The sequence below is a fragment of the Populus trichocarpa genome, chromosome 18 (genome assembly GCF_000002775.5).
Source record: "Populus trichocarpa isolate Nisqually-1 chromosome 18, P.trichocarpa_v4.1, whole genome shotgun sequence".
NCBI lineage: Eukaryota > Viridiplantae > Streptophyta > Magnoliopsida > Malpighiales > Salicaceae > Populus > Populus trichocarpa.
This window is the reverse complement of record NC_037302.2, coordinates 1682449-1700555: the sequence shown is the minus strand read 5'-3', so window position 1 is coordinate 1700555 and position 18107 is coordinate 1682449. Positions and strand designations below refer to the sequence as shown.

General features: G+C 36.5%; 2 protein-coding genes across 3 annotated transcripts; both read right to left on the bottom strand.

Moving 5' to 3' along the window:
* Nucleotides 1-181: 181 nt before the first annotated feature.
* Nucleotides 182-12092, bottom strand: LOC7465405 (uncharacterized). Of its 2 annotated transcripts, XM_024590468.2 has the most exons (19): nt 11733-12090; nt 10381-11047; nt 10199-10287; nt 9972-10070; nt 8297-9008; nt 7126-8169; nt 6867-6987; nt 4588-6353; nt 4157-4295; nt 3890-4010; nt 3719-3802; nt 2825-3292; nt 2615-2710; nt 2175-2339; nt 1898-2074; nt 1230-1343; nt 977-1153; nt 800-844; nt 327-601 (listed from the first exon to the last, which is right to left on the bottom strand). In XM_024590468.2, exons 1-19 carry the CDS (start codon nt 11832-11834, stop codon nt 467-469), a joined length of 6321 nt encoding a protein of 2106 aa, XP_024446236.2. In that variant the 5' UTR covers nt 11835-12090; the 3' UTR covers nt 327-466. The 2 variants fall into 2 exon arrangements, with proteins under 2 accessions (XP_052304975.1, XP_024446236.2); XM_052449015.1 differs by lacking the exon at nt 1230-1343 and having other exon boundaries at nt 182-601; nt 11733-12092.
* Nucleotides 12093-14390: 2298 nt separating this feature from the next.
* LOC7458395 (flotillin-like protein 4) lies at nt 14391-16586 on the bottom strand. The gene is made up of 2 exons (XM_002324852.4): nt 15254-16586; nt 14391-15077 (listed from the first exon to the last, which is right to left on the bottom strand). Exons 1-2 carry the CDS (start codon nt 16178-16180, stop codon nt 14553-14555), a joined length of 1452 nt encoding a protein of 483 aa, XP_002324888.1. The 5' UTR covers nt 16181-16586; the 3' UTR covers nt 14391-14552.
* Nucleotides 16587-18107: the final 1521 nt, after the last annotated feature.

Sequence of the window (18107 nt, the reverse complement as noted above, 5' to 3'; positions counted from 1 at the left end):
TTTAAAAGGCGGAACCAAAACATGAAAAATAAGGGAGATAAAAAGAGTTAGCTTTTGAATGTAAACCATGCATAGAAGTTTAAATCCTAAATGGGAATGGATAGGGTGGGATTTAGGAACAAGGGAGGATTACCTCTCATTGTGTAACTCAGACTCACTGGACCTCCTGATGAACCAAAAAAAAAAAAAAACAACAATGTTGCTTTCGTTTTCAAAACCATAAAATTCCACATCATCCAATTTTGCAGCAGCTAGACTTGTCAGTGGCCACAAGTCATGTTCTGTTCAGGTAGGAAAGTCTTGCTCTCTCCATGCATATCATAGCATACATAACATACTCTTATGTAGATTATCATGGTGACCACCAGGGAATGGTGTAATGCTTTCATGTTCGGAGGCTAGATATTAACAACTGGCTTGATTGAGGGGGTTAGAAAAATGTAGTATTTACAAGAAGAATTGATTATCAATTCAAATATCGTCTGCAGTTTTTTGAATTGCAAAAACAAGGGATCTTCTTACCTTCATCTTCATTGTTAAAATGGTAGTCATATGTTATCTCTTCTCCTGGATATATATCTCTCTCAGCGAAAAAAACCACCTGCAAATCCAGAAATAAACAGTGAAGCTCGTGCCCTAACTATACCAAGTTTTCTGAGCACAATGTAATGAATTTACAATGTATGATTTGGATGTAAGTGGCTAAGTTCATTGTGTAATTCAGAATCTGATCTTGTCCAAGCTAATACAAGTAAATAATGATCGTGAAGAATGATACTAGAACGGCATTTTGCTTTACCTTCTTTTCATTCCTCACAGAAATCACTTTGGCGACACAATTTGGCTGGTCATGCAAATTAAAAAAGAAAATCTAAGAGAAAGCAAACAATAGAAATGAAAATAATAATAATAATAAAAATATATATATATATATATATATATATATATATATATATATCAAAAACTAGACATTTACCAGACACGAATGGTTGACAAAACGAGCAATGCCCCCTTTACGTGTTGCATCAATAATATGCTCTTTGTCAATCCTGAAAAAGTAGCAAGCACTCTTGTATTGCAGCTTTCTTCCATACTCGTACTCTCTTTTATCAGCCACACGTTGCCCAACAATCTCACCCACATACTCCACCACCTAAGAATCATCACAATGCATCATGTTGTGCAATTGAAAGAGTAGGGTTCCATTACTTAAGGGTAAAGAGTCAAACCATTGCACCGCGATAGATGAATCTGGACGTGTAAAGTCCAAGGGCATGAATGCCAGACTTATAAACAATCAAATATTTCCAACCCTTAGCTTGTTTATAACGAGCATATTCTTTCTGCAAGCATAGGGATAACACATATAATATCACATACGTTGCACCATAATTGTCTAATAATGTTGCAAAACTCCAAATGATATAAGATCAATTAACAAGTAAAGAAGAAAGAATAGAAGAGATATAGAAAGGAGGAAGCAAGGGAGAAAACTAGAGGATGGGCCATTAAATAATTCCCAGTGATGCAAATGTGAGGGGTAAGATTTTTAGCACCGCAGTAATGCAAAAATCATTTATGTTTAGCAGAATAACATGGTATACTTTAACTCCAGAAAAATGAAAAATCAGCAAGATCATGCTCAACTGCAAAAACTCCTTTGTAGGGATGAGCATCTTGTGTACATCCCTGATGTGCAAATAACTTAGAAACGTCACGTACTTCATACATATACTATTTTCTGAGCCTTGCATGCTAATCATTGAAAGAAGCAACATGGGTTTGATAACAGAATGAATCAGTTTTGATCAAATGCCAACTGAATGTTAATGCAGTAAAAACATTTAGGTGAAATAACTGGAAAAAAAATATTTGGTTGTCAGCAGATGGAACATACCCGACAATCATGCTCCACATCTGACATTGGCAACTTAGAAAGCCCAGTGCACGACTTCTGTCCATTAATGTGCATCCAAGCATTAAGCTGCTCCTGGGGAACAAGGCATCCACCCTTCCCTCTTGATTGGCCATGAAGATTATGCCAAAAGCCATCTCGTTTCCGTCCCTTGTAGCCCTTGAATGACAGACAGAAGGGAAAAAAGTCAGTGAGAGTCAAAAGAGTCCTGTGGAACACCCACCTTCACCCACAAAGAAAGAAAGAAAAGAAAAAATACCTCAGTCCTGGCACAACTCTCTTCCTTTTCTCCGACACAACCTGTTTTATTGTTGGAAGCATCACATGTACATTCATCTGCTGCGTACCTGGCATGAAGTGCACATCTCCCATAAAAGCCAACATTTTCATTGTCTGCACCTTCAACCTCACTTTGCAACAGGCCCTGCAGTCCATAAAGAAATTTTAAAGTGCATATAGAACCTCCAACAACCAAAAAACAGGCCAAAGCAGTTTTAAATGGAAACTGCTAAATTCATGGAAATTTGAATGGGAATACAACTAAATGCGAGAAAGAAAACGACCACTGGCAGGACCAAGCCCGCAATCCAAGCTGAGGATGGATTTTTGGGGTTCAGCTCGCCCATGGGATCACAACCCTAGCCAATTATATATAATGGGCAATAATTTTTAATGCATAAACCAAATAAAGTAGAGTACCTTCTGATGAGCACACCAAGGATGAAATTGAACAGAGCAGTTCGCAACCCTGCATTGTATGCATGAGCCACCAGGTCGATTACACATGGAGCAAACCTAGGAAAGAAATGATAAACATGGAAATGAATACATCAATTTATCCTAACAATTGTAACTTTGGAACTGCAGGCTATTAAACATACATCCTACAAGTTCAATTTCAATGTTTACCGTGTTTGCTCTAGGGTGTGAAGCACCTGACACATCAAAGGCACTCATGGTATCAACATTTGGGCATCGTGTCCCAGGAGTCCAAAGGCCACAAACCATGTGAACCCACTGCTTAACAGTGGAATCAAGTACTCCAGCTGTAATGCTGTTATGTACCTTCAGATTACTAACACAAGACAAGGAATTCCGTAAATTATTCAATTGCTTCTGCATATCAATACTCCAAACAGATGGAGTGGATGACTCGATATTTTCAGGTCTTAAAACTGGATAAGAGTTATTTCCATGCACAAATCCCGAGGCGTGCAACTTGCTAAATTCATCCTGTAATGTTACGGCAGAAGAATCTGAATTCTTAGGCCTGCTTTCTGTTTCAAAGCTCCAAGCTTTCAAAAGGCTTTTCGCTATTGCATGACTCCGAAGTGCCTGGGTCAAAGCCCCACCTCCATAACCACAAAGAACACAAACCTGGATTATAACAAATTAGAAGGCATTAGAAAATCACAAGATACAACATAGAAGAACAATGCTGATAAACGCACAATAAGTACTAAAACTGGCTAGAGAAAATGGGGTGCATGAGTACAAAACTCCATGACAAATATAATTTAACAGTTTATTTATTATAATGTCATTCACTAACAAACAAAAGAGGGACTAAATCATTGTTCTTAGATACTCTCAACAGATGGTTAAAAAGGGAAAGTGGGCAAGAGCAAAATCTCATTTATCATTAACATAACATGTGAAAAATTGGGAAGCAACCCATGAAATGAGGAAGAAGTATAGAGTGCAGAAAAATGGCAAGGATAAGGAAAACTTTGGACAGAACAACGCACATAAAAGCGTAGCTGATAGTTAATTGAGAGTTTATCCAAGAACCATATTTCTTACAGTATATTTTGCACCAGTTCGGCAAGGTCTGCAATACCAGTGACCTTTAGGCACTCTGGAAATGCCATAGCAAGCCTGGTGTACCTACTTATCAAGAAACTCATCAGTGTGACAGAATAGTTAGGATAAACACAGAAGAAATTGATCTGAAATAATTTAACAGCTACATACTTTGATTAAACATTGACCACACTCTAGTAAGCAATTAACTTCATCTTTATTTGAACTTCCACAGACACAGCAGAATGAATCTGAATCCGTAGCAGACAAGTGCTCTCGCTCTAGAATATTTCTGAAACACAACCAATTAACATAAAAAATTAAAGAGTTATAGTTTCTAAGCAATGTCCCAAATTAAATATTTATTAAAATCTGAAGCTGCATTAAATAGAAGAAAGGTTAGATTTATTAACTCTGAATATTAATTTACTTGCTCACCTTTTGGCATTGACTTCGCCTGATTCATGTGTGCGACAATTAGAATCTTCAGAACTCTTTATAATTTTCCCATCTTTCATCTTTTGTCCACATTTCATAATGTTCTTATGTGAAATCTTCACAGAACAGGAACTCATTCCTGAAAAAGAACAACATCAATGGAGTAAAAAAAACAGGAGATTTTGTTCACTGAACGGAGCTCTCAAACATGGACTAAAATACAACTCTGGATTGAATACCAACAAACATGCATGCTCACAAGACACATGAGCTGGATTTCTACTCCAAGACGGCCATTGAAATTTCTGGTACGTGGCTTAATTTTCAGAGTACACTAATCCGTCTTACTTCTAGTCTACTTATTCTTCCATTGAATAGATGGAAATGTATATTACTTGAACGTGATAAAGAAAAAAAAAAATCAAAATTACCTTTCAAAGTAAGCTCGTTAAGGCTGCGTCTACGAATTTCCTTGAACTTTGGCTTTGACTGAGTGTGAGCACTACTGCCTAAAATACCACGACCTCCCTCAGTTTTGCTGTCTCCCTCTTTCAACACCAACAACTCATCAGCAAAATGCTTGTCCTGTCCAACAGATGCAGTCTCCCTCTCTTCGACAGAATTGCAAAAAATCATCTCGTCAAAACCTGAAGCATCATTGCCTCCACTTTCTTTCTTCATATGGGAGGATCTGCATGCATTAGTCGAACCAAAGCTTGTCTTCTTCAACTCCCTCACGGAAGTTAGTGTAGGTTTTTTGTTTTTGGGAGGTGTGCATTTTTTCGTAGTTCCAAGTATCGTATCAAGAGAAACAATTTTGGCTGGTTTTGGTAGATCTCCAACCATTTCTCCATTAGATATCTCACCATACTTCCCACACACCACTGGCCTTGGCTTCCTGTAACAAACACTCGACTGTTGACTCGAAGACACCTTCAGATGACTCACTGGAGCACACCTCATAGTTTTTTCACCAACAGCACAAGCTGGCTCTAGTGTCTGAGACTCTGCGCAACCATCAGAAGTCCCGCTCTTTCTGAATTTCTTTCTGCCTGAAACCTCAATGATTTTACATGAAGAAGCATTATCATTTAATTCTTCCCCATCCTCATCCTCTCCATCCCTTCCATTATAAAGTTCTTGTAAATCTCTCTTACGAGAAAGTGGTTTGGACAGGGACGTTATAGACTTTCCATTGGAATTAGGTTTTATAGAGGATACACGAGAAGTGTAAGGCATTTCTAGGCCAGACGAAACAATGTAGGCATCTTTGGATAAACAGCGCTGATTGGCAGTTTCATCACACTCAGGATATTTATCCTGCACTGCATGACCAGCGGTGCCTCGTGATGCATCCAGCATCTCTGGTTTTGTTTCTCTCTTCCTCTTTGCAGTTTTAAAGCCCCTTTCAGGTTCAGGAGGATGATTGGTTTTCTCAAGAACAGTAACCTCACCCTGGATTTGATTTCGGCCTCTCTTCCATGTCAAGGAATCCATGAGCTTAACCTCATCAAGAAGACTTCGAGATGATTGATTGTTAATGACTTTTGAAGATCCATCTTTCCACAGTCCTGTCTTACAAGTAGAGCCACAGAAGCCAGCACTTCTGTCACTTTCAACAGCATCGTCTGATGACCAGCATTTATCAATGCCTGATCCTTCATCAACTATAAGATGTTTCATGCAGCTAGCATTTCCAGTAACAGCCATTGAAGAATCCACTTTGTTAACCTCATTTGATGCCTGAGTAACAGCAGGGGTAGAACATCCAGAAGATATATTAGATATTTCTTGCTCTCTGAAGGAGTCAACCATGTGCACTGCTCCACTGGAACACTTAGCAGCTGTGTCTCCAAGATGACCTGATTCATGTTGTCGTCTGTCCAAGTTGCCAGCTGATTGGTCTACACGAGCCCCCTGGCAGACATTTTTTTTCTTGCTTGGCACATCTTTCCACTGAGAGGTGCAACTGATATTCTTAGGTGCTTGCCCCTTCAATTTTCCACAGTGATCTAAGGAAATAGTATTTTCACGTGGAATGATGTTATCTTTAGCAATTTGTGAAGCCATCACACATTTCCCTCCTAAACATTTCGTATGCGCTGCACATCTGCAGTAAGTTTGAAAATATTGCTTTATCTGACAGCAGCTTTCAGGCTCATTTGAATCAGTGATGTTGTGTTCATTCCTGCCAAGTCTGTGACATTTGAATAAATAGTACTATTAGTATCCTGGCATTAAATCAAAGATAACAGTGAAATCCGCACGGCAGATATAGAAAAGCCAGTAAGTTCACACAAAAAACTGAGTGAAGTCACAACTACTGAGCTATATGTGAAGTTGGAGCAGCAAGACAAAACTGATGACAGCAGAACTGATGTGAAAGAATGGGGGTAACGCATTTAGAGCAAGTTTTTTGGTCAATCACCAGGCCCAACAATCACACCTAGTAATGATCCTTACTACTACGATATCAAATATTTGATCCACCTTGTGAGTTGAAATGTTCACTAAACACTGACAACAAAAAAATTATTGATATTGCCAGCAAACTGTGGGAGAGTAATATCTGTGGATGAGGCTAAAACCCCAAAAAGACATTAAAAGTTGCAAGGAACGTTCAAAATCTTGATATTCAAATGAATGGCAATCTCAAAGAACAAAATGGTTACTTGCAACTTTAATCCCTACAACAAAAACATAAACTAACCTCAATGAGGGCTGTTCATTTTGAAGATGACCATGAGAAAGTTGACACTGCTTGTCATTTTCTTGACTATAAAATGGCCTTCCTTGTGTCAATGTTGAGAAATTGCACCAGTTGCTCAAACCTATATGAGCAGAAAAGCTTTTTAGCATCAAGAGTCCCCATCATGGCAGAAAAACTTCAACGTTACAACAAGATTGAAGAATTAGAGGAAGATAATACAAACATGTTACATGAATACACACCAAAGTTTCACACTTGCCTGTCACATGAGCAAATTTAGCAACATCATCACCCATCTTAACAGTAGGAGTAGATTGGGTTGATTTCATGGAAACTTCTGAAACATTCTGTTTACTAATAAAAGTAGTCTCGTGTCGATTTAATCCAGATGCTGCTGGTTCAAACAGAGAATGCTGTAGTTTGACACATCTATCTTGTTCTGGGTTCTTTCCAAGGGGAGACATCTCATGTTGCTGCTTGGATAATTCCAATATCTGCCTAAATGCAAGCAATCTTAGATTATCATCAAGTAAATAAGGGCTTGCACTAATTCCATCTTGTTTCAACATGGCCGGAGTCAGCCCTGAACCCAGTGGAACTGCTTGTGATGGAAAACTTTGCCCAGAACCCATAGACGAACCAAAGGATCCAGGGAAGACACGATCAACAGTACCAAAAGAAGGAACCTTATCAAGATAGTTAGACAAGCTCCCAGCATCAGATGCTTCCAGTGGTATGCTAGACAAGTGATTTGGAATGTGATTCTTTTCATGCATCATGGGAAAAGCAGCACAAATGTTTCCATTTATGACTTCAGAAAAAGAGCTTGGATTTTTCTTCCAATTATGCATTCTAGACACCAAATTTGTTTCATCAAAAGAGTTACCAGTAAGACACCCCACGCCTTTACCCTTGTCTCTAGGTCTGGAGAAACCAAACTCAGGGTCAGTCCTTTGCCTTTCTAAACCATTTCCACCATTCAAGGGGACATTGCCTGGGTACTTGACAGCATGAGATTCGCTATGTAATGTTTCATGCACAATATGCTCAGTGCTATTGACAACATTACTAGTAGATCTGGAGTATGAGTTGCCCTCGAGTGGACTATTAAAGTGTTTAAATGGTAAAAACACTGTGCTCTTAGCCACCTGGCCTTTAAAATTTTCTATTTTGCCAACATTAATCGTATTCTTGATTGCACTGCATCCATAGTTCAACTGGTCTTGTTCCCTTGCAGAATTTAACAGGCCAGCTACATGAGGAAGACCTTGTCTGGATTCCCCATCTCCCCCACAACTGGTCACTGTATAATTCAGTGAATAATAGTGAATCGATTACAAATCCATAATGGTAAAAATGATGTATGACAATAATGGACTAACACATACACTACAGATAACGAGTTAAGTAGAAAGATTGTTACAACACACCATAATGAATCATCTGCTCTCTGGTACTTGGCTTATGTGAATTCACAAGAGAGTTGCATGATGGTGGCCCAACTGCTGATAGAACTGGATTTCCTGAAGACCAATTCTGCTCATTTGGTTGCCCAAGCCTCAACTCTATGCTTGAAGAAGCAGCATCCTTGTCTATAATTACACAATGCTTTTCATCTTTAGCTCTGCTGACATCAGAACATCTAAAAAGAGTTCTTGCATTTTGCAGCGCAGAATTGGTGGTTGAAAAACTCCCACTCTTCACAATATTGTCAATATATGCAGATATGGACTGGCTACCATTCTCAGGTCCTTTGCCAACAAAAGTGGGCATAATTGTACACCTAGAGATAGTGCTATCTGTCACACCATGTGGTGTGTTATTCCCCACACCATGTAAATTGCTGAGCAAGGTGCCAGCCAACCCAAGAAAATTGTTACCACCTTGACCATTTCTCTTCTGTTTGTCTAAAACATCAAAAACTGGATTCTGGTTTAAGTTATAGTCTGTAAGGGGATTCTTTGGAAAAACAACACTGTCGATAGGCTGTCCAGACCTCACTAAACCTTCAGAAGACCCAACCAGATGATTGCAGTCAGAATGCTTGGACAAAGGAAGAGGCACACTGGAATGCACCAAACTAGCAGTCAAGGGTAATCCTTCAGGCCAGTCCCACCCACTCTGATCTTCTGGAACCCTGATCTAAAGCACCATAAAAACATCACCATCCAGTGTTCTCGTTGCTTCAAACACATGCCAATAAGAAATATCACCATCCAGTCTATGACAAACTACAACGTTAGAATAAACATTATGGTTGAAAGGCATCAATATAATGGGAAGCCAACCTGCACTTGTGTCTGCAATATATATATATATATGGCAACATGAATTAAAGCAATTATGGCAACGTACAAGGGCAATTGCAAACGCATCTCATGACAACAATCTGCATCTTGACATTAGAATCACGAAAGGCCAAACCATCTTTACATGCTGTTTTATCACCTACATTGATATCAAAAGGGTCCAAACCCCCCATAGATCACTTTTAATGGAACAACAGTTTTTTTCCCAAGCATGTTATTGTCCTTGAAATATTTAATAATCACTCCAGCAATACGAGGCCTATTCAGTCTATGACATTCACCTAGGCTTCTTTTCCATAACCAAGTTGTTGGCAGTCAGGCAAAAACATGAAATCACTGATATTTTAAGAATTCATATTTCCACCAGTTGCATTATAAAAAATCTTCTTTTGTGAAGAGGAATGAACTCAGTATCAACACTGAGCGCATAAAGAGGAGTCCTCCTACAGAACTTGTAGACAAACAAATTAGACACTCCTCAGAAAATGTTATTGATTTCATATCTACACTAACCATCAAAATTCTCATACATGGTACTTGTGGCAAACTTGCAGTGTAGTATTGGTCTAATTGACTGGCAGATTTAAGATGATAAGTTCCAGAACAAATGCACTAACATAGTAGGTATAATGCAATCACAAGCCTAATTTTCTATTCATACAAATTTAGCATTTCCCTGCATTTATACACAGCACATGTCCGGACAGATACAGGGACACAAGTGCATGTAGACAATTTAAGCACAAAATCAATTCCTTACAAGAAACAATAATTAAAAGCAGCATAAACATCATACCCCAAATTTCTGGAAGTAGAGCTTACGCCACTGAGCAATGGTCTCTCCATTCTCCATATGAACAGCAACTCCAGGGTTAACATTCCATAATCCTGAATGCTGTGTAATAAAAGCAGTTAGATCAAAGCAGGAATAAATGCCAAAAGCTATCAAATGTGGTTGACAAGACAGCAATACATAACATAATGTACAAAACATGAACGTGATACAAGGTTGAAAGAACTTACCTCACAAAACTTGGATACAGACATGTGGAAGCAATGACATGAGCAAAGAATGCCTAGGAGTCCTGTACTGCTCAGAAGTAGCTCTCCACCTTTCAGGTTGATAGAAATTAGATTCCAGGTGAAAGCTTGCAACATAATATTAATCAACTAAAAACAAGGAGCAACATGTATCAACCACTCACTTTTACCCAAACAAAATACACGAGGGTACTGGTTAGAAAGAGCAGATGAATTCTTAGAAACAGAAAGCTCTGGTTCTAATGCTAATTTTCCTGGCATTTGACAGTTTGTATCTGGGAGCTTTACAGCATTTGCAGGGTTAGTACTCCGCCATTCCCCTCTCAGAGAAGAGGAATCTTTTACCTTCTCATTATCAGAAACCTTATAATGGATGACTGCCTTAGCCAGGTCTGAACTATGCATAGCAAAGTTTGCACCCTGGAGACAATGTTGCAGAACAGAATTGGAAGTAGATGCACACTTGGATGAAACAACTGGATTTGCTCCATTTCTCTGGTTTTGATTGCTTAAATTTCCTGATGGTATCCTACTTGACATCAATGGAGCCCGACTTCCAGAAGCATTAAACAATGAACCAGTGTCTTCAGAAGGAACTCTACTAGAGGCACTAAATTGTTTAGGATTTGGTAATTCATGGAAATCACACGGGGAAAATGATGCTGGGCCAGATAGGAGAGCCAGAAATGAATTTCCAAGGTCACAATTGCCCGAATAGGAACTTAAATTGGGAATATTGGAAACCATGGAATCCGGCATCCTTCCACGCCCTTGTGATCTCAAATCATGTCCAGCATGAGGATAAAAATATTGACCCGAGTTAACCTCCAGCTGCATTTAACCAGAAGAGAAACGTTAAATAAGAATAACAACAATAATCAAAACCACACCTTCTAGCATACAGTAACTTGAATCAAAATTTCAAACAATAAAAAGATCACATCATTCACATGTAAATTCCTAGCAACCAACAGGGAAAATAAAAAACATAAACACAGAAACCCACTAATAATATTAACAAAAACAACAAGGTCACACAATTCACTGCTGTAGTCTAACTCTCCTTCTGCGATTTGAATGTTCATAGCATTCCAACATCTCTCACCCCAAAAAACCCTCTCCTCGTTCTCCCTCATTCTCCTTTTACACTCGCCCTCTGCTGAAAAACACTCAACCCTCTCATCACCAAACCTCAGCGGCCATTTGCCAACCTAAGCATATCACCTCCAACATTTCAAACAAATTCAAAATTCTCTTTCTCAGCACTGAGCAGTAGCTAATATCAAATATATTTACAGTCTGTATCACAATTTCTTCGAGACAGAAAATAATTCACAAAATCAAATACAAAAAATTAAGATATAAAAAGAAAAATACTTCAAGAGTGCAGTGAAGGAACTAACACACAAACACGAAGAGCAGTGAAAGAGAACTGTAACAAGCAAGAAATAATCAATGCGTGAAACCCTAAACTACAAAAAGACTACAAAGCCCTCACGCAATACAAAAACCACACCTGATTTCGAGCTTCCTGAGGCGTTGTTGAAGAAGGAGTAGCCATTAAAGGCTGCTGCAGTGTAGCAGAGCTACATTTGACCTTCCATGAAGAGTCATCCATCTCTCAAAACCCTAACTCTCCTTCCTCAAAACCATCAACAACGCCTCTCAACGGTAACTAATTACCAAAATGTCCTCTCAAACCTCCATCACAGGAAGTTTCTATAGATAGAATAACATCAAAATCAAGCTGAGAAAACCCTAGACTGGAGACGATTTTTCTTATTCTTTTTTTTTTTTAAGAAAAGTGAGGAGCTGAAAAGAGAAAGGGGGAGTGAAGCTTTAGTTCAGAGGGACGGGGGGGCGGGGAGATGACCATGTCATCTGATATGTAGTTATTATTTCAAGGCAGGGTTGACTGGACAGTTTGAGTAAATATGGGCTGTTGGATTTTGGGATTTGGAGTTGGATTTTCTGATGGGTGAGTTTGGACCGTTGATTGTGGATACAGCTGTGTTCTTTCACTCTTTGGTTTTTAAGGGTGTAAAGGGATAAGGAACTATGGTAAAGTGTATTTTAATCCTTGTATTTTATCAGATTGTTCGTTTCGGTTTCAATTGAATTGAATTTATCAATATCAAGATAACATTTTTGACATTGTTGTGATGTTGACTCCTTTTTGTTAAATAGTCGTTAACCATTGATTGAGTTGTTTATAATTAGTGTTAAAAATGTTTAAGATGGAATAATTTAACTTAATTTAGAAAATTTCACTATATGTATTTTTGAATAATATCTTATTGTACATGGGATAAACCTAGAAGCATGGACAAAACTTAATGAATTTTATATTAAAAAATAATGTCAAGCGTTGAAATTATATTCAATTTTCAAATAGTTTATTTTATGTGTCTATTTGTATTAAATTCAACTTTTAAAAACTATAAGGTTGTTTTTCAAAATGTTTTTCATTTTAAAATATATTAAAATAATATTTTTTAATTTTTTTATATCAGCACATCAAAATAATCTAAAAAAAAAAAAAACTTAAAACTAAAAAAAATTTAATCTTTTTTCAAAAATACGGTTAAACCACAGTACCAAACACCACCTTAAACCCATACCAGAACGGTTTGGTTAGGTGTTATAATTCAGTAGCAAAGTGAAACACGCAGTAAACTATAGGGATTAAGATGTACTTCGCGGATCACTCAATTAAATAACTGGAACACCTGGAAGAACTCTCACGAGGCTCCAAGATGGTCAGGGCACGCGAGCGCGAAAATTGGCGTGGGGCAAAAACGACAGGGATGAATATGAGTAGGACACGTGTTGGGAGATTATTAGCGAGACAGTGACGGTAGGAAAGGGATGGGCTCCACCTAAAGTTTGTGTTTGGATAATGGGAGGCATGGTTCTATTCCAAGTACGGTGAGGTTTATCCCCACAATTGAGGAGGAGGAACTATCCTAGTCCCGGATAGTGAATTGACCTTTATGATAGTCTGGGTCCTTTAGGATCAGTAGAAGCTCATCATTGAATAAAAGAAAAGAGGAGGAAGTTCGTAGTTAAAAGTAAATCGGGAGTGAATGCAAATGTTTTAGTATATTCTAATATTCCATAAATCCTAAAGTTGTAATAACTTTAATTAATTAATAAAACCTCGGTCCAATATGGAATGCTTTTTTTACTGCATGGTAAAATTATCTTAAAATTTAATCAAGATATAAATTTTTTAAAATGGGTTTCAGCTTGCTCTCGGCCTGAAAGTGTGGTTGCCGTTGTTTTTCAAAGTGTTTTTTATTTGAAAATGTATCAAAATAATATTTTTTTTATTTTTAAAAATTTATTTTTAAGATCAGCACATCAAAATGATTTGAAAACACCAAAAAATATTAATTTAAAGTAAAAAGATAAAAAAATTAAATCTTTTTAAAATACAAAAATAAACATGTCAATTATTGGATTCTAACTGGGATTTTTTACCCAATTTCACATTTACTATTTTTTTTTATTTTTGGGCAAGGGCAAGGGTAAGGGTGTGGTATTTGTGCTTTATGTCGGAAAGGATCACAGCACAGTTTTTTTCATCAATTGGGCATTGAGCATCTGACAGTTATTGAATTAAACAGGGTGGGAATCCAAACCACTTGCAAAAGCGGATTTACGAAATCATCTCGGGTGTCCTAACTTTTACTTTTTAATATTTTTTTAAAAAAATATTTATTTAAAAGAAAGTATTAAATTGATTTTTTAAAATATTTTTATATGTTAATATTATAAATAAAAAAATTACAAAAAACTTATTTAAAAGCATTTTCATACAAAAATTAGTTTTAAAAAGCACTATATATCACACAGACACACGCACTAAGTGTATTAATCATTATAAATTATTTTATTTTACTATAATATTTGTGTTTTAAAATATTTTTTATTTAGAAATATATTAATATAATATTTTTTTTTAAAAAAAATTTATTTTTAAAATTAGCATATTAAAATAATTTTAAAAAAATTAATTTAAAACCAAAAAAAAATATTTTTTTGAAATGTGCGGACCGCAGCTTAAATAAACACACTAGAGTGCCAAAATTTGATAATTCAAGATCTTCTCCCCTTCCACCGATTTATAACTTGTGTTTACATTTAAATCAGGCTTGATCTTCGAAGAAAATAAAGGAACTATCAGTGTTACATTCATCTTATTATTACCGAATTATTTGCGATACAAAAAAAAAAAAAAAGAAGAACACACGCACATGCATAATCAACGGGAGACCACAGGGAGTATTCATATCAGCAAACTCGAGCAACAAAATCACAAGCTCACCATGACTCAGTTCACATTAGAGTGGCTAGAGTCTGTCAATGTGCCCATCCATGCCGGTGGTAGCATTCCAGTCTGGTCTTGAACAGTCTTAAACAAAGGTGGTAACATCTTATAAACCCCAGCAACCTCCTTCATTGCATTGCCTCCCCCAGTTCCATCGTTAGCCTCGCCACTGTTTCCATTAGTCCAGATGCTGATTTTAGGCTGCAACCCATGAACTGCATCCGCGTTAATCCTAGCAATCTCTTGAAACATTCCGCTGTTGATCATTAAGTAATCTCTTAATGCTGCATAATTGCCGCCTAATGCGTCTAAGAGGGTGCGTATATAGACTCCTTGTGCTTGTGCAAGTGCAACGAGTCCTTCAGCTTCCTTTTGCTTTGAATATAGCTCCCCATCAGCAACTTGTTGGCGAGCATAAAATGTTGCATCTGCTGTTGCTTTTTGTGCATCAGCTTCTTTCTGCTTTTCATAGAGAATTGCTTCTGCTGCTTTCTGCTTCGTATACAGCTCCCAGTTTGCTTCTTGAACCTGTTAAGTAAAACAAATTGGATTAGGAACCGGAGATGGTAATTTAAAATGATCAGTTGCTGAGTTTCATATATATATATATATATATATATATATATATATTAGTTTAAATTGATTTAGTTACAAGTTAGCTTTTGAGAAATTATATATATGGTAACAAATAGTATATTAATCACCTTGGTTTCGTACTCCACGCTAGCCTGGCTCAGAAACTCAGCCTTGAGCTTCTCAGTTCTGGTCAAAGCATTCATTCTCTCCACCTCCCTTTGCAACTCAGCCTCCCTCAGGGACACGGCCTTTGTTGCTTCCACCTCTGCCACCTGCGCTTCTTTGGACCAACCAGCCTTCTTCTTTGCCAAATCAGCATTGGCCTCTGCCACCTCTGCTTCTCTATGGTTCTCATAAATCTTAACCTCAGTCTTCACCTTTATCTCCTCCTTCTTCCCATCTCCTTGCCTTTGCGTCGCAATAATCTTCGTTTCAGCATCGATTCTCGCCGCATTTTGCAGAGTTTGACCCTCCCTTTGCTTTGATCCTACCTCTCCCTTCATTTTCGCTTCTGCTACATCAACTCTGGCTTGATTTGCAGCCTCCATTTGAGTCTTTTGACCCAAGTAAGAGAAGTACTCGTGCCCAGGAACGTCGACAAGTTGTTTAACATTAGCATTATATATTAACAATCCAAACTGATTAAGTTCAAGCTGGACTTTCTCAAAAACTTCCTGTTTAAACTCTTTAGTTCCTTTGAAAACCTCTTCCATGGTCATGGAAGCAGCAAGTACTCTGGTTTCACCCTCGATGATACCCTGAACAAGCTCTTTAACATGGTTAGAGAGCTTGTCATGTCGAGAGATGAGCTTTGCATATTTAAAGAGGCTTTGTTCGTCATCCACACGAGGGCCAATAGTGAAGACAGCAGGAAGAACAAAAGGGAGCTTCTCTGCACTCATGGCTTGGACTTCGAAGGTGTAGTTGACCGGTGAAACGTCGAAGACAGTACATGACTGGCCGGGAAGGATCCATCCCTTTTTGGCTAGCTTAATATCAGAGATACCAACCCCGGTTATCACCAAAAACTCGGACGGACTAGCAACTCTATACATGGTTGTTAAGTGTATGAACTTGAACAAGCACAGAAGTAGGCAAACAATCAGGGAAGGAAAGGGGTGAAAAGAGAATGTTGTGATGAACTTCAGAAAGGTGAATATATACAGGTGAATAATATCATATGATCAGTGGAGAAAGAATATCCTTGAGAAATATTTTTCCTGCACAACGAATATTATTGACATTAACATGGAATTTACAAAGCGGTTTCCATAGTTTTGCAAGGCATCAAGCCATGGACTTCTCATCAGTTGTTATCATTGTTTGAATACTATTGTATATATTTTCTGATTGGTGTCTGATTCCACGTAGTTGCACATCATTTTCATCATCTTGTTTTTCTTCTTGTTGACTTCTAGCCAGCCTGCAATGAAGGGTACGCTTTGTCTGCACAGTAGATCACAAAACAAGAGATTGAACCTACGAGCTTACTTGGGAAAAACACAATTGATATTGCTGTTAATCGGTCTATGTCTTGGCGTCCATGAGATATGGATCTGGTTTAAATATTTAAAAAAATAATCATTTTTTTATTTATATATATAAAAATATAACTTATAAAAAAAGAAGTTTTTATTTGTTAAAATAATATAGTTCTTTTTTTATATATTAATTATATACGTTGACTTGATAAAATTTACAAAGATAATCATTCTATAATTAATCAAAAATAAATTCTTATATCACAAATAAATTTCCTTTAAAATCTACAGTTATGTTGACCAAGTCGATCTTGAGACTTTTGTGAAAACCAATAATAAACGATGCACGATGGAAGAAAAAACAATTATATTAAAAAAAAAGTTTTTATTTGTTAAAATAATACAGTTCTTTCTTTCTTTTTTTCATTTTAATTCTTTATATTAATTTGATAAAATTCATAAAAATATTTATACTTTAAATATTTTTTTAATTGTAGTACTGGAACAATTGATCTGGAAATAAGAAAATAAATTATTCTATCACAAATAAATTTTCTTTAAAATCTACAGTTAATGAGAAAACCAATAATAAATGATGCATGGTGGGAAAAAAAAATTAATAATGATTGGGGTTACATCAAAGAAATAGTCCATGGGATTTGATTCCAGGTACATCGAGAATAAAATAGAATTGTTTCCAGGACAAAGCACACGCTCTAGAGGGGCCCACGCGGTAGAGATACATTTATTTCTTCATGAATTCCACTTGTACTTTGGCCATGTTCTTCCTTTTCTTATCTTGTCATCTCACACTATCAATCCAATTAAAAAACCAGCCTATATCATATCAACCTGTGTTTGACAGTGTTTGCCAGTTCACCGGACATTATTTAAAAATAAATAAATGTATTAAAATAATATATTTTTTAAAATTTATTTTTAATATTAATATATTTAAAAAATGATAACTCTAAAAGAAGAAAAACAAATCATCTATAAATCATTGTGGTCCTCGTTTATCTCTCATGCCCCCACAGATACATTATTGTCTTTATTTTTTTTTGTTATTTTAAATTCAGATTTTTGAATTTTAATTGATGTCTTTTAGTTATTTTTTCTTTGGTTGAAGTTTTGTTTTGATTCTTAATTTATGTATATAAGGTATTTCAATCCGTTCATTTTATTTTTAATTTCTTAATGTTTTTCTTTTATTTTTTTTATCAGAGTTTTTATGACTTGCAGTTTAATCATTCGAATTAAATTTATAATTTTTGTTTTTTCAATGATAATAGTAATTTCAATTTGGTCATTTTTTTTATTGTTTTTCTTAATTTTTTTGTCAAATTTTTTATAGTTTTCAATTCTATCATTTAAATCAAGTTCGTTATTTTTATTTCAATAACAATAATAATTATTATTATGATAACGGTGGTGATAATAATAATAGTCACAACAACAATGATAATTGTAATAATAATCATGGTAATATTAATGATAATGA

Coding starts and splice junctions, on each gene's coding strand:
- LOC7465405 (XM_024590468.2), bottom strand. CDS start 11,834: ATGGATGACTCTTCATGGAAGGTCAAATGTAGCTCTGCTACACTGCAG. Junction 9,009..9,971: donor TCTACTTCCAGAAATTTGGG/GTATGATGTTTA, acceptor ATGGTGCTTTAG/ATCAGGGTTCCAGAAGATCA. Junction 6,988..7,125: donor TAAATTTGCTCATGTGACAG/GCAAGTGTGAAA, acceptor CTGCTCATATAG/GTTTGAGCAACTGGTGCAAT.
- LOC7458395 (XM_002324852.4), bottom strand. CDS start 16,180: ATGTATAGAGTTGCTAGTCCGTCCGAGTTTTTGGTGATAACCGGGGTT. Junction 15,078..15,253: donor GCGTGGAGTACGAAACCAAG/GTGATTAATATA, acceptor TTTACTTAACAG/GTTCAAGAAGCAAACTGGGA.